At 50.7% G+C, this 15,197-nt stretch overlaps 1 protein-coding gene across 4 annotated transcripts in view; it reads left to right on the forward strand.

The window, feature by feature from the left end:
* The window catches only part of NTM (neurotrimin), a 478,601-nt gene that overhangs the window by 463,241 nt on the left and 163 nt on the right, over positions 1-15,197 (forward strand). Inside the window, exons 6-8 of one of the 4 annotated variants that reach the window (XM_062198470.1) lie at positions 835-986; positions 4,428-4,463; positions 9,660-9,692. In XM_062198470.1, coding sequence (XP_062054454.1) covers positions 835-986; positions 4,428-4,463; positions 9,660-9,692 — 221 coding nt within the window. The remainder of the gene's footprint in view (positions 1-834; positions 987-4,427; positions 4,464-9,659; positions 9,693-15,197) is intronic. The other 3 variants (XM_062198471.1, XM_062198472.1, XM_062198473.1) reach the window with 3 other exon arrangements.

The following is a 15,197-nucleotide window of genomic DNA, read 5'->3' on the forward strand; positions in this document are numbered from 1 at the left end:
AGGGCAGCCTCCTCCCTTTATGTCTGCCCAGTAATGAACTCCAAGGGGCAGTAAGAAAACCCAGCTCTGGGATGACCCTGTGGCATATCGGGCCATCATAACGGATCGCTCAGGAGACTGGCCTGGCCCCACAGGGCTGTATCTTACTGTGCTGTCTCTCCCAAGCTCATCCCCTTTCGACACACTCTGGCAGAAGCCCTTCAGAGTCCCCTGATGTGAAAATGATCTCTGATTATATTCTCCTCTTCACAGACAAAAAAAAAATAATAAAATATTATCTGTATAATGCCTTGAGTGCTTAAGAAGACATTTTATGACCCAGGTGCTTGAAAAACATCTTTCCTGCCAATTGTGCAGGATTTCTCTTGTTTTTGAAGCTTGAGTTTTTTTTTTTTAATTAGTTTCATTGTTGTCACCATCGTCACCATCACCATCTTCATTACCACCCTCATCAGCATCAAACAAGTCATCGCCCTTCAGCACCTGTTGCATGCATACTATTGCTCTGGATGTCACCCAGCTGGCATGGTGTGCGTGATGTGGTATGGATGACAGCCTCCCAACACGGGGATAAGTGGCTGCACCTGCTCGCAGAGAACTTGGATGTGAGGAGAGGGAGATAAGGTGTACTGAGAAGAGCTTCCTGAGATGTACACACAGAACTAGAGAAATACAAGTGTATGGGTCACTGTCCGGTGGCATTCACTGGAACAAAGAGTGGAGATGGTATGTGAGGAGGGGGCAGTTTCGTCGTTAGCCTGAGAGTCTGTCTTCTTCCTGGGGGAAAAGCATCACCATCTCCTCTTTCTCCTTTGTGTCTCTTGTTTGTCTCAGACTGATGGAAGGCAAGAAGGGGGTCAAAGTGGAAAACAGACCCTTCCTGTCCAAGCTCATCTTCTTCAATGTCTCTGAACACGACTATGGGAACTACACATGCGTGGCCTCCAATAAGTTGGGCCACACCAATGCCAGCATCACGCTATTTGGTGAGACTGTGCCCTGAGCCGGGCACTGAAAGGGGAAGGGTGTAAATGGGGGCGGGGTGGGGAGGGAAGGGTTGGAGGAGGGGAGGAGCTTCAGGGAGCTCCAGCACGGGGTGGCTATCAGAGGTGAGTGAGGCAGGGATGTGGGGAAGGAGCAGGGGGGAGAGGAAAACAGAAGAAACTAGGATATGAAGGAATGCAAATGAAAACGGAAGGTTGAGGTTTCTCTCTCGCAGTCCTACAGCGGGAGAAAAGGACTCTGGGATAACAAAGCGTTTTCTGTCATTTTCCTCAGTGATGTCTCCTAACATGACTTGGCATTTATAATTGAATAGAACCGTCAAGAGCCCAGGGAGGGACATTTGCTATTGCAGTACTCCACTCACGGGGTTCGTAGAAAGCACTCCCTCTTCTGAAACTTTATCCAGCCGTTGGGATGTAAGAGAAACCAAATCAGGTTCATCAGCGTAGAATCAGAGGGCTTGGGTCCTGATGGCATTGGCTTCAGATGGAGAAGTAATAGAAAAGGAGCATTTCCCAGGTTCCCCAGGTCAAAAGGATGCTGTTGGCTGGGTTAGGACATCTGTCCATCCAAGCCACCATCTGGACATACTATCACATGGTCACCATTCAACAGCAATGGACTGAAGGACGATGGGGACCAGGCTAACTTCTCTGACTTCATCACCACATATCTGGCAGTTGTGTTGACAAAAGAAGCAGGTTGACCTTGGTGTCTTGCTTGCTGAGTAGAGTAGCGACGTAGCAGTGAGCCTGCCTTCCTGTCTGTCACCAGGCAGGATTTGGCTTGCAGCCACTGATGGATGCACACACTCTCTGTGGGCCACAGGATTAATTTTTGGTTGCCTTTTGGGCAGAGCCCTTCATCCCCGGAACATTCAGGGAGCTTGGGATTTTTTCAAATCGGTTCCCCCAAACCCAGTGTTAAAGTCCACTGTTGAGTTGGTAGGGAGCGAAAGAGGAGGTTTTTGGCAGATAACTGTCAAGTGCGTAAATTCCTTTTTTTCCCCTGAGAACTCTCAGACAGTCCCACAGCCTCAGGGGCCTGCCCTGTCCCCTGTCCCTGCTGCATGCCCTTGGTGGCAGTGTGCACAGCCTGCTCCGAATCACAGCCCCGTGCTGCCCATTCCTGCTGTCTCTGATTCCATGTCACACCCTCCCTGCCTTCTGCCCAGCTTTATCCGGGAGGCTGGGAAGGGGTGGAGCTGTGATGAGACGAGTTGATCTATCTGGCATCCCTCACACAGGCTTCGTCGTAAGCCTCCTTCCCATTTGTCATGCTGTCTTGGCTTTTTGGCAGCTGTCTGTCTGTGTGAACACAGGGCCTCAGGGTTGGAAAGGAGAGGTCCCCTCCCTTGCCTTGCAACGCCCAGACTCTCCCTCACTTTCCAGCCCTCAATCCAGGAAACAGTCTTCCTCCTCCTTTAACTGGTCTCTCTTCCGATGTCCATGCGTGGTGTGGGTTTGCCTTTGGCTTGATCACAACTGTCTGAGCCCCTCTCTCGTAAACCATCTCAAGATGAGAGTGGGGAAGTGGAGCAAACTTGCTTTGTAGGAGTGAAATTGCTAGCACTCATAATCCAAAAAAGCAATGAAGCATGAGTGAGAAATGTGCTCTTTTCTCAAGAGCCCTTGCCCTGGGTGACCATTGGAACTTCAACTTCCTGTTGCTCCCTCTCCCACCCCATATTGCCAGCATCCCATCCATGCTGCGTATCCTTGAGTCGTGGCTACTACTGCCAGCATTATGGAGTCCGGGACTGTGTAGAGAGCAGTGATATGTGCTCAAGTCAGTTTAGAAAGACTGGATCAAGTGAAGAATGGAGCCCATTGGAGAGTAGGCAGTTCTTAATTTTTTTTAAAGGTTAACAGGTTGTTGTTGTTGTTGTTTTAATTGAACTGAATGCTTTTTCTTTGCTTGATTTTTTTAAAAGATTTGTTTATTTATTTGGAAGTCAGAGTTACACAGGAGAGAAGGAGAGGTAGAGAGGGAGAGAGGGAGAGAGAGAGAGAGAGGGAGGAAGAGAGAGAGAGAGAGGTCTTCTATCTGCTGGTTCACTCTCCAATTGGCCGCAATGGCCGGAGCTGAGCCAATCCGAAGCCAGGAACTAGGAGCCTCTTCTAGGTCTCCCATGTGTGTGCAGGGGCCCAAGCACTTGGGCCATGTTTCACTGCTTTCCCAGGCCATAGTAGAGAGCTGGCTCAGAAGTGGAGCCTCCAGGACTCTAACTGGCATCCATATAGGATGCTGGCACTGCAGGCTTTACCCGCTATGCCGCAGCGCTGCCCCGCCCCCCCGGGGGGGTGGTACAGTTCTTTAAGTCAGGTCGTCTCAGCGCCTTCAGCTGCTCAGTTGCCAAGAGGTAGATCAAGGATTCGGTGTGCTCGAATTCAGCCAGTCAGACACCAGTTCCACTTCTGAGCCCCACTGGGGAGACCACATGGGTGTCATAGTGCCGTGGAGACAGAGAAACTCCACAAATGTCTGTGATGCGTGTTTTCAAGCCCTTGTCTCTGGCCAAGCCTGACATGGACACTGCTGTGGCTCCTAAGCTCTTTACTGAGGCTCAGCACCTAGGAGGCCTTTGGACAAGCAGGAGTCTGCTAGGGGGTACCCTATGCTGTTCTCATTAAAAGCCCTCAGGCAGACCAATGCCCCTTGGAAAGCAGCATATCCCAGATGTGAATCTGAACCCTCCGTGATGAAGCACATTCTCCTGTAGCCTTGCAGTGAACTGGCCAAAGCGTCTTTTTGTCACCAGCTTTGCATGAACTGCGTGCACTCTCCACATGACCTAGTTATTGGAAAGTGAGTCTCCTGATGCAGAGGACTGCTCTCCTGGGTCCTGAAGCCAAGTGGAAACAGGCTGAGCCTCCCCATGTTGAAGCCACAAGGCTCTGGGCTCCCAGTCTCTAGGTCTGCAGAGCTTGTGGGAGGCTCCCATGGCTCTGCTCCCACACTCCTGCACCTCAGTGTGTCTGGGGAGTCTGTGGTCCTACCATGGTTCTGTGAGATCAGAGTTCCTTGACCTTGATCTCCCATGGCAACACAACACAGGTGGGAATGTGGGAGAGAATCTCATCCCGAAAGAGGCTTGGGTCTTTTGCCATCACCTGAGTCCCCTGGCTCAGCACAGCAAGGCATGAGTCCACCCACGCTGGACAATGCACTGAGCGGCCAGCTCCTTCCCTTCCCAGCCATCCCGTACAAGCTGGGAAACCTGCAGCATGTCAGTGTTCCGTCTGCCCCACCTGGTCCTACCTACCGCCTTTGACGTTTGTGTCTTGCTTTATTTATCCATCCCTCCAGAGACGTTTGTGAAGTGCAGTATACAAACTATATATGACAAATATATAGCTACTGTATATAATATATGTGTTTGTTTTCATTTTTCTCTCCTGTATGTCCCTCACCTGGTTTAGAACTAAATGAGCCTACAAGCTCAACTTTGTTGCAAGGTCAGTATCCCCTTGCTTTATGTTTTGTGTCCCCTCCCTCCTGTCCCCAGCTCCTGTTCCTGCCTCCCTGTCCCTGACTGTGCATTACCCGAGGCCACTATCCCTAATGTTCTTAGAAGACAGTGGGGGAGCTTCCTAGGAGCTGCTGGTGAAACTTCCTGAGGCTAGCTTCCTCTTCTCTGATCACCCTTTCCCCACCCCCCACCCCATCCCGGAGGGCTGGAAAGGAAGAAGGAAAGTGGAGCAGCATGGGAGTCGCCAAGAACACAGATCAGCGTGAAGGCAGAAGGTTGAAAGTGTATCTGGGTCCGCAGGAAGACATCCCCAACCACTGGTGCGGTTTTCATAGCAAGAATTCTGTCAGCGCACCTCAGCAATAGGATCAGACGTGGCAGACTTGCTCATTTAAATATCCCATCAAAGGCAGCACTGGCTCTCACACAGGTTCCCAGCGAAGGGAAGGCAGGTGCAGTGCCGCCGCATGGTGGGGGCCAGCAAACAAAGATCTAGAGGGGTCACCACCACGTTTCTAGCTCAGAGCCGGTTGTGTAATCGTTCTTTGTTCTCAGGCAAGTCACTGGACCTTGTTTAGACCCAACTTCCTGTTGTTCTGCCTTATCCACCTTACAGAGTCGTTCTACCTTTCAACAGCGAATGCCTATTTCAAAGGCTTTGCAAATGGTCTGGCGTGTTTTGGTGCAGTAGCCCAGCAGTAAGGCCACTGTCTAGGCCATGGAGGGAGTGGCTTTTCCCATCCGCCACCCTGTCCCTGACCTCCCTCTTCCCACCTGACCCCAGATCCATCCTGCTCTCCTTTTGCTCCATTCACATTCTGGCTGTGCAAACGATCACCGGGGATACAACCGACCTGGGAGGTGGAGGAGGCGATACAGAGAAATAAATTCTAGGGGAAGCAGTTTGACAGATGAGGAAAAATAGTTTTATCATGAAAAGAGTCAAGGACGTATTATTCACTGCAGTGATGCATAGTACCATGGCGATGAGCTAGGAACAAGAAAATGAAACAATGAATTAGAAGAGGAAAGTGAAGTCAGCGCAAGTATCAGATTCGACTTAGGACTCAAGCTATGTTTATTGAGCCCCTGTGTGACACAGCTTCTCAGATCTGAGGCAGAGCATTGGAGAAGCCACTGACTTGGTGGTAAAAGCAAAGTGGGAGAGACCAGCCAGAAGAGACGACGCCACAGATCAGCTTTCAGGGCTTCCTAAGCCACTTCTGGCTGCTCAGATCTTCATTCACAAATGGAATAGGAGCTTTTAAAACTCCAGTCTCGGTTTCTAACAAGCTGGTGTTTAGATGAAGGTATATAGAAGTGATGGTGGGAACATTATCGCACATCAAAGCCAACAACACACAGATCGTTTTACCTGGTGCCGAGCATGGGAGATGTGTCAGGCTCCGCTGCTCCTCTCTGAGACAAAGCTAGCCTGCCTGCTTCCCTGATTCTGTGACCTGATCAGTTTTGGGGTAAACTGTGCCAGCTTTACTGTGATTCTCTGCGGGTGCCCAGCCACCACCCCAGCGGCCATCTTGTTGGGTGAGAGGGAAAGGGTCAGGAAGGAAGTTGATCTTGCAGATGGACAGGTGGAATGTTCAACAGTTGGGTTCACGTGGTGCTCAATGTTGCTGGCAGCTCCCTTTACACAGCACATGCAACTGAGCACAATGACCTCCCTCGCCTGTCTCCTTTGTCTCCACCCCTCACCACCATGACCCCCTCTTTGCTCATCTCTGGTAGAAGAGAGAGCTTCCTACTTTCTTAGTGATTCCCCCAAGTCACACTTATCTGAGAAATACCAGCGGAGATTTATTCGAATGCATGGATTTCTATGACAGGGGACCCTTGGCTGGAAGAGAAGTCCAGAGCTATTTTGTTGCCCAATATCTGGGTAGACTACAGGCTTTTGATGAGAGAATTTCCATCTTCCTTGGAATTTTCTCCTCGGCTCCCTTTTTTGCAGACACAACAGATTGCATGTCACCTTGTAGTATTACCGTTTGGTGGTTGCTGCACTCCTGCAGAGATAAATAGACTCTGGGGGATGCCACTGTTCCTTTGCACAGGCAAGGGAGCACGGGTCCATGCTGCTGGCTCAGCCTCCCCAGCTGCCCATTTCCCAGCCTCCTGTCCTTGGTGCTTCGTCTCCTAGGTGTGACAGCTGACTTGATGGCATCAGTGGGCTGGCAACGTTGGGCAGATTAATGCCTGGGAGGCTCACAGTGACCATCAAACCACTTCATTAAAGAAGTAAGCCTGGCATGTCAGGAAGAAAGACTGCAGTGGAAGAGGCGATCAGTTGTTCCCTGCAGAGGATTAAAGATAAGTGGGCCAACCCATCCGGCAGTAAGCATTCCTGTGGCACCTGTGTGTCTAAACAACAGAAACTGCCAGTAGAGAAGAAAAAAAATCCCTCACCGTCTTTCTAGAAAGTTTGTACACCCATCCTCACGTGAAATCAGTGCCCTCTGCCTCTTTTATCCAAAACCAGTCTGGGGCTTACTTGGATTCCACTTCAAGTATTGGCATTGCTGGCAAAAAAAGAAATCACTTTATGAACTGAGCACAAACACTGAGTCTTGTCTTGGAAATTTCGGATGGAGCAAGTGTCTTTTTTCCATTGTTTTATTCCCCTGCCTGCCTGCCTCCCTCCCACCTTCTCTCATTCATTCTTTTTCTTCCTTCCTCCCGCTCTCCCTCCTTCCCTCCCCTATTTCTTCCTTGTTTCTTTTGATTTCTTGCCACTCTGCCTGGCTTCCTAATACATCAAAGAGATCAACTGCAGTCAAGGCCCTGATGAGGAAATGCAAGCTTAGGTTTTCAGGCACTGTTCATTTTCGTGATAGCCACGATGTCACTGAAAGCTGGGCTGCAGGCTAGCACTGGCTGGGGAGCTCCAACAAAGCTGCTCCTTCTGGAATCCAGAGCCAACATGTGCTGGGCCACAGCTTAGCAAGCTGACGTAGAGAACAGAGTGGGCATTTCTACACCTCTTCTTTTTTAGATTTATTTGAAAGGCAGAGTTGTAGAGAGAGCAGAGGCGGGGGCGGGGGGGGGGGGGAGGTCTGCCATCTGCTGGTTCTTTCCTCAAATGGCAACAGCAGCCGGAGCTGGACCCATATGAAACCAGGAGCCTGGAGCTTCTTCTGGGTCTCCCTTGTGGATGCAGGGGCCCAAGGACTTGGAACATCTTCCCCTGCTTTTCCAGAATGCATCAGCAGAGAGCTGGGTTGGAAGTGGAGCAGCCAGAACTTGAACTGGCACCCATATGGGATGCCGGCCCTGCAGGCGGCGGCTTTACCTGCTCCACCACAGTGCCAGCCCTTCTACGTCACAGCAGAGAGGGTGGGCTGCCGTGCACCATGACAATTTCAGAGTAAATATAAAGACTTTCTTGGTTACATTTTCCATCTTCCTGCGGTGGGATCTAAGTGAGAGCAGGGCCCACTATTGAATTGGAAGGGTGGAACTGCTGCCACCTGGACAAGTTCAGGGTGTGTTCTAGTTAAGGTCGGAGTTAGATCAAATTGTCCCTTACCTGTGTAGACACCGAAGAGAGTTGACTTTCTTCCAAGGAGTGTGTGTTGAAGATTTAGAGGTGGGAAAAAAGCAGCCGATAGGGATACATTAACTGAAGTTATTTGGAGATCTTTATTTTGTAGGAAATCAATTCTAGTATCTAGAGCAGAAACTTGAGCTTTCAATGTATTCCTCTTTTGGATGGTCCCAGATGCCAGCGGGAGCCCCTTGCCTGTGTGCTTGCTCCAGTACAATCTGAAACAGCTCCCCCAGCCCTCTGTAGAGTTCACCCCAAATATACCCTATATTTGTCCTGCCTGTGGTTTGTATGACCGCTATGTCCCTACAAGTCTTCCTTCAGTCTGTCCTTCCTCTCTCCAGTTTGCACATGGAGACTCATCAACCCATGGTATTTGAATACAGTGATTCATGGAATATCTCCTCCTTTGCATCTGGGCTGCTCTCAAGGGATCACAGTACTCCCAAGGACCATCCTTGCCGTGTGCACCACCATCTTGGCACCAGTACTCCTGGCTTCTCCACCATCCTGACTTTATATCAGATCTTCTCTCAGTCACAAAACACTAGATCATAGATCACCCCTGACATCTTTATATCTTCAAGGTGGCTCCCCAAAGTAGCTGAAGTCCACCTCAGTGCAAAGGATATCATCTGCCAGGTGCCTTGCAAGAACAGATTGAGCGCTTCCATGAACAGGTGCATTTTCAGCTGGCTTGAGCAGGTGTTCCACTTGTTTGGAGGATCAGGCCTAGCCGCCTTGTCTCTCTTTCTGTATATGAGGACATTGGCTCAGAGAACAGAGATTACCAGGGTATCCCATAATGTGATTTTCCATTCTCTCTGTATCTCAGGTAAACAATTGCAGAGGCCCCTAGACAAAGAGGGAAGTAGCAGATTAGGGGTCAAACAAGACAACAGATAAAGATGGGGAGGTTCTGTGGATGGTTCCAACGGCTCAAAAGCTGGTAATGTGAGGACCTTTCATAGTGCCATCATTAGACAGGCGCTCAACCCTCACATCTCTACAGGGAGGTCTCAGCAGGTGTAACCATAGCCATATGGGTGAGGTTGTTACTGCCTCAGATTGCCCTAAGGGGCCAGCTTCTACCTGTCTGATTCATTGAGAGAAGTCTGGTACCAAAGCTCTGGGCTCCTCTGCCCCTTGAAGGCTCACTCAGCAGTGTTGCTGAAGATGAGCTAGATGCCAACCAGACTTCTACATTTCAAGCAGAGTATGGGCACCTGCCTTCAGATTGCTGTTACAGAAGTCCTCCTTATGCTTCAACAAATTAGTCTGATGACCAAAGGAAGGATGCTGTTGTGTGAAGCTTTGGCTTGGGGCATCTGGCTCTCCTGCCAACACCAGCCGGATATCGCTTCTGCTTCAGTCTGTTGGTCACATCTGACCATCATCCATATCCTACCTCAACCCACAATCCATGTGGTTATGACAACTGGCGGCCCCACAGAGCCAAAAAGGGTCATGAAACAGGGGGACTATGGTCAAGATAGCCAAAGGCTAGTGCAGGAGCCCCGGGGCAGAACCGCTGGATCATTCCTTAAGCCATCCAAGGTCAACATGAGTGCCTCCCACTGCTTACTACCCTAACAGTGGCTTGTTTCTAATTTCTTTTAGAAGTGACAACTACAGCCCTGACCCCTTGGAAAGGTTGGTATCTTTGTTGGCCAGGTAGTCACCACCTTGGCGGGGATGGGGTTTACAGAAGTCTCCAGCTTCTTCCATGATGTCTTCTTTCCTGAGCTAACCCCAGGAAGCAGCCCAGAGGGAGCCATCCTCTGAGCATGAGCTGCCTCCGTGTCGGTTTGGACTAATGCTCCCTGGGTAGTGACCACTCTCACAATCTAATGTGTCTTTGCTGGCGACACTAATGAGGCTCCTGTACTGGGCTCCTATGTACCACGGCTGCCTTGTGCCTTGCACACACGTGCTCTAACGCCATGATCTTCTTTGACCTTGGTCTTGCATGCCGCCTTCACCTGCCCTGTTCTCTCTCTCTTTCTCTCTCTCTCTCCTCGCTAGAAGAGAAGTGGCAGGAGGGAGGAGGAGAAGGGAGGAAGGGGGAGGTTCTTGGGTGAATCACTTGGCTACGAATAAACTGCATCTTATTTGAGGCTTTCATTCCTGCCAGATGTTTCCCAGGAATAATTGACACTCATCACAGTTCTCTGAAACCCAAACTGTCCTGGTAATTAGTCTCTTTAGGCCTCCCACAGCCCCCTAATGAGATAGCTGCAATAAAGGCATCCAATGGGGAGTAGAGCCCTGACTGAATGGAGAGCAGAGGCCTCATCTGGGTGGCCCTGTTACCAGGCAGATGGGCTGAGCTGTCACTCAGGCCAACAGTGGCTCTGAGAGAGCCTTGGACCCAGGACGCCATGAGCCATGTCTGCTTGGACCCCAGGCCTTCCCACAGCCCTGGTCCACATGGCATTCCTCCAGCGATGGTTGGGGGCAGGGCTGTACATCTGTGGTTCTCACTTGAGCCAGTGCCCGTGTTGGGCAGGCTCAGTGACCTCACTCTCCCTGAGTGTGTTATTTGAGGATGTGTGAGCATTACCAAGAGGCAGCTCCGAGTCAGTGGGAGGAGCATTGCTTTGGAGACGGAAGTCAAGGGAAAGTCATGGAAACTCTCTGAGGTTGAGTGTGCACCTATCAGAAAGGATGACTACAGTCCTGGCCTCCTACAGGGGTCGTGCGGATGCTGTGATGGACACTATGCCACTCAAGGCTCTCTTTGATGTCACCATTCGCTCAGCCACAGGGATGCTCAGTGGCTTTTACTGGACAGGATTAGACAATGGAAGAAAGGATGTTAGGAAAAGAAAATTGAGGGAGAACAGAAGGAATGGTAGGGAAAAGGGTTTCTTTTAGTTGTTTTTTTTTTCCAAGTACAATCTTAAAGAGTACTAAGTAGACATGAGCATAAGTCACAACACCCCTTCCTCCCTCAGGAGGCTCCTTGGAGCCTGCCATTAGCCAATGAGACACACCAGCTGCCATTGTGGGTCTTACACAAATAAACAAAAGCCTAATACCGGACGGTCAGTATTTTAATATCAGGATGTATGCGGAGTTTCATGAACAAGTGGGAGTCAGCCAAGGGAGGCTGCCAAGAGGAGGGGGTGACTGAAGATCAGAGCAGAAGCTGAGGGACTAGGAATGAGTTAGATGAAGAGTATTTCAGGCAAAGTGTGCGAGGCGGAAAAGAAAGCAAATGCGGCTAGAGGGGGCCCGCCTGAGTGTGCATGCGTGTGCCTGCATTACACTGGACAAGGTATGGCAGGAAGAAAAGCTGAGGGGACAGACAACAGGCAGACGGTGAAATAAAGTGCAGTTCTTCCAAGGAGTTGGGGACTTCTGTTAAGGCTGCAGGACGCACAGCTTTGTACGTGATAAATCTGGAATTATAGAAATGTCTCTCTGGAATTAGCATAAGGAATACCTTAGGGAGGGTCAAGGCTGCAGGTGGCCAGGGCCAACTGGTGAAATCCTGGGGGACTGAAAGGCGAGCTGACACAGCCCCATTTTCTTTTTGCGTCCCTGTTGGTCCAGGTCAGGTGTCTCAGATGAGCAGAGGAAACAGTTTTGTAGAGAACGTGTGGGGGTTAAACGGTAGGGGCAGGTTGGGTGTGGTCATGCACTATCAGTGCCAGCCCCTCTGTAAGCCTAAAGAAGGGGGAAGGTGCAGCATCGAGGCCCCAGGAGCTTGTCCAGGGTAAATATGAGAGCAGGAGGGTATATCCTGGCTGGCAGTGGTGGCCTTCAACTGACACAGGAGGTCAGGACTCATCTCTACAGGCTGTCTATGGTGCTGCCCAGCAGGGAGCAGACCCACAAAGGAACTCACAGGGGCACAGCAGAGACTGAGCAAAGAGTGAGCATTGGTAGAGGCACCATTGTGACATGCCGGGGCTGTCACAGCAGCCTCAGAGCTGCAGAACACCCAGCCTGGAAATAAAGTCCCCTGCTGGGCTCTGTGCTGTGTGTGGGTTTCCTCCCTGGAGGTCAGCCCTGAAAGCAGGGAGTGCAGGAGTAAAGGGGAGGATACGGGTCCCCCTCTCTGATGCCCAGGCATCTTCTTCTGCAGGTGCACAGAGCTGGCAAGGAGAGAATGGCTGTTGCTCAGGGATTGCATGGGGATTGGGTTTCAAAGTTGTGCAAGGGGCCTTCAAAAAGTTCATGGAAAAGGTGCATTATCTTTTTTTAAAGATTGATTTTATTTACTTGAAAGACAGAGTTACAAACACAGAGAGAGAGGCAAAGAGAGGGGGGAGAGGGGACTCTTTCATCTGCTGGTTTACTCCCCAGAAGGCTGCAATGGCTGGGACTGGGCCAGACTAAAGCCAGGAACCTGGAACTTCTTCTGGGTTTCCCATGTGGGTGCAGGGGCCATCTTCTGCTGCTTTTCCCAGGCAAGTTAATAGGGAGCTGGATCAGAAGTGAAGCAGCCAGGACTCGAACTGGCACCCATATGGGATGCTGGCATTGCACCAGCAACTTAACCCGTTACATCACAGTGCTGGCCCCAAGGTGCATTATCTTTTAATTCCACTTGTCGGTCAACCTTTTAAAGAGCCAAGTGCTAACAGCAGCGTGTCCTGCCAGGAGCATTGGTGGCAAGCAGGTGTGCAAGACATACCTGAAATCATGCCACACAGCAGGCGCCCATGCAGACAGAATGAGACCATGATTCAGCCCAGTGAAACCTGGGGTGCAGCTCCCACAAAGATCTGTTGGACCTCAGCCCCCAGGTACAGCAAGGATCTTTATGGGAGTGGCCCAGAGGCAGAGCACCCCTCAAAGGAGAGAAATGCAACCTCTCACCCTGGAAGGCGTCAGGATGTAGCTTCTCTCCTTTGACTCCACAGAAGGCACTGTGTAGAAAACAGAGTGAGTATGTATGGAGCAGGAGCAAATCATAGTCCTGCCTCAGTACACACAGGTTCCTCACCCACGGATTCACCCAGCTGTCTATAGAAAATGCTCAGGGAGCAGCGCTGTGGCTCACCTGGTTAATCCTCCACCTGAGGCGCCGGCATCCCATATGGGCGCCAGGTTCTAGTCCCGGTTGCTCCTCTTCCAGTCTAGCTTTCTACTGTGGCCCAGGAAGGCAGTGGAGGATGGCCCAAATGCTTGGGCGCCTGCACCCATGTGGGAGACCAGAAAAGGCACTTGGCTCCTGGCTTTGGATCGGCACAGCACTGGCCATAGCGGCCATTTAGGGGGTGAACCAACAGAAGGAAGACCTTTCTCTCTGCCTCTCTCTCTCTCTTTCACTGTCTAACTCTGCCTAATAAAAAAGAAAGAAAGAAAGAAAATGCTCAGGGGAAAAAACTGCATCTGTAAAGAATATGGGTGGATGCTTTTTCTTGTAATTATTCCCTAAGCAATATAGTCTAGCAACTCTTTATTTTGCATTTCACTGTATTAGGTATTATCAATCATCTAGAGAAGATTAAAGGCATAGGGGAAGTTATGCATGGGTTAAGTGAAAATATGATGCTGTTTTTTATAAGGGATGTGAGCATCCTCAGATTTTGGGGAGTTCAGGATCCAGTTTCCCATGATAACTAGGGGATGGGGGGATGTAGATACTAGAAGTTACAGCCTATTAGTGACAGATAGTGAACAATCACATAAGACAGGCACCTCTTTAATTGACAAGAAGTTCCCACCACTGCCTTACAGGCCTGCTCTTGTGTCAGCTGCCTTGATGCCCAGGAGCTGGCCTCCTTGCAGGACAGGCATCGCTAGGGCTTCTCGGCATGCAGAGCTGTAACCTTGGCATCACCGCACACCAGGTAGCGGGGACATCTGAGGTTGGATGGCCAGGTAGCGGGGACATCTGAGGTTGGATGGCCAGGTAGTGGGGACAGCTGAGCTTGGATGGCCTGTTGCCTTTCAAACCGGGACTGTTAAGCCACTGCTCTCAAATCAGAGATTTATCCAAAAGGGTTCATTAGGATATCAAATCATGTGGCCACAGCCTGTGGACTGCAAGCTCTAGGATTCGATGGGATGATCACATATGGAACCCAGGAGCTTGTTTTGATTCTGCTCTGCTTTGGCCAGAAGTGTCGCAGAGCTGTGCATCCGCAACAGGCCAGCGGACTCTGGCTTGGTTCCTTATTCCCCAACCATGAGGACTCAGACCTAATGAAGCCAGGAGCTTGGAAACACCTCCGTTGGATTCAGTGTAGCAGTGCACGCCAGAGCACGTCTCCTGTCCGGTTCATTAGGTGCCTAACTCATCTGGGCATCAAAATTATGTACAGCTCAGGAATCTGTTGGGAGGGTTGCTGGCCACCAGGGCGGAGGTAGCCAGGAAGCGTATGTTTCAGAACAATAAGGGAGCTGCTAGGGGGATGTACCCACCCTGCAGTTGTCTAGCCTCTCTGTTTGGCTCCATCTCAACATCTGTTTCCAGGACTGGCTGATGTGTGCCTGGCAGGGAAGTATGCCCCCCTCCATCACCCACCTACCAGCAGAAACCAGGGCAGTCCACATACATCTCCAGCCACACCCGCTCACAGCAACGGGTCCCCGGCTCTGCCCTTGATCTCGTCTCCTCTCTGTGGGCCCGAGTGACCTTTCTTCAGCATGTGATACTTGAGCTGAGTCTGTGGTTACCTTGTCCAGATGGGGAAACAGCCGAGCGCTCCAGGCAGAACCCCAGTGCCCTGCCTTGTGCTAGAGTGATTGACAGGATGCTCTCTGTGCCCAGTGCAGCAGCAGCAGCCGGCAGACAGATTGCTGTACCCAACAGGTCCTTTCCTTAACAACAGGTGCAGCAGCTGGAGGGTTATGTAGATGCTGAAGGCAGTCAGTGTTCAGAAGCGGGTGGGGATGCTGCAAGCAACACGGGGGTTTCACTCGATTGAATCTCTTGGTTGGGTATTAAACAGACGTCGTCTTCTCGAACTTTACTCTGAGCCATGACCTCAGCGTGTGACAACAAAATAAATAAAGGACCCCAGAGCATTTAACCTGAGCCTCACCCTCTCTCCTTGCAAAGAAGGGCCTCCCATTGTGTAGTGTGCATCCATGGGGAGGAAGCCGTAGGGAGTTCATTGCTATTCTGGAACTGGAAACATCGAAGGTTCCACCTAGAGGGATGCCCAGGCCCAGTGACAGCAGCCCTGGCTGTGAGGG

The sequence above is a fragment of the Lepus europaeus genome, chromosome 7 (assembly GCF_033115175.1).
Source record: "Lepus europaeus isolate LE1 chromosome 7, mLepTim1.pri, whole genome shotgun sequence".
Lineage (NCBI taxonomy): Eukaryota > Metazoa > Chordata > Mammalia > Lagomorpha > Leporidae > Lepus > Lepus europaeus.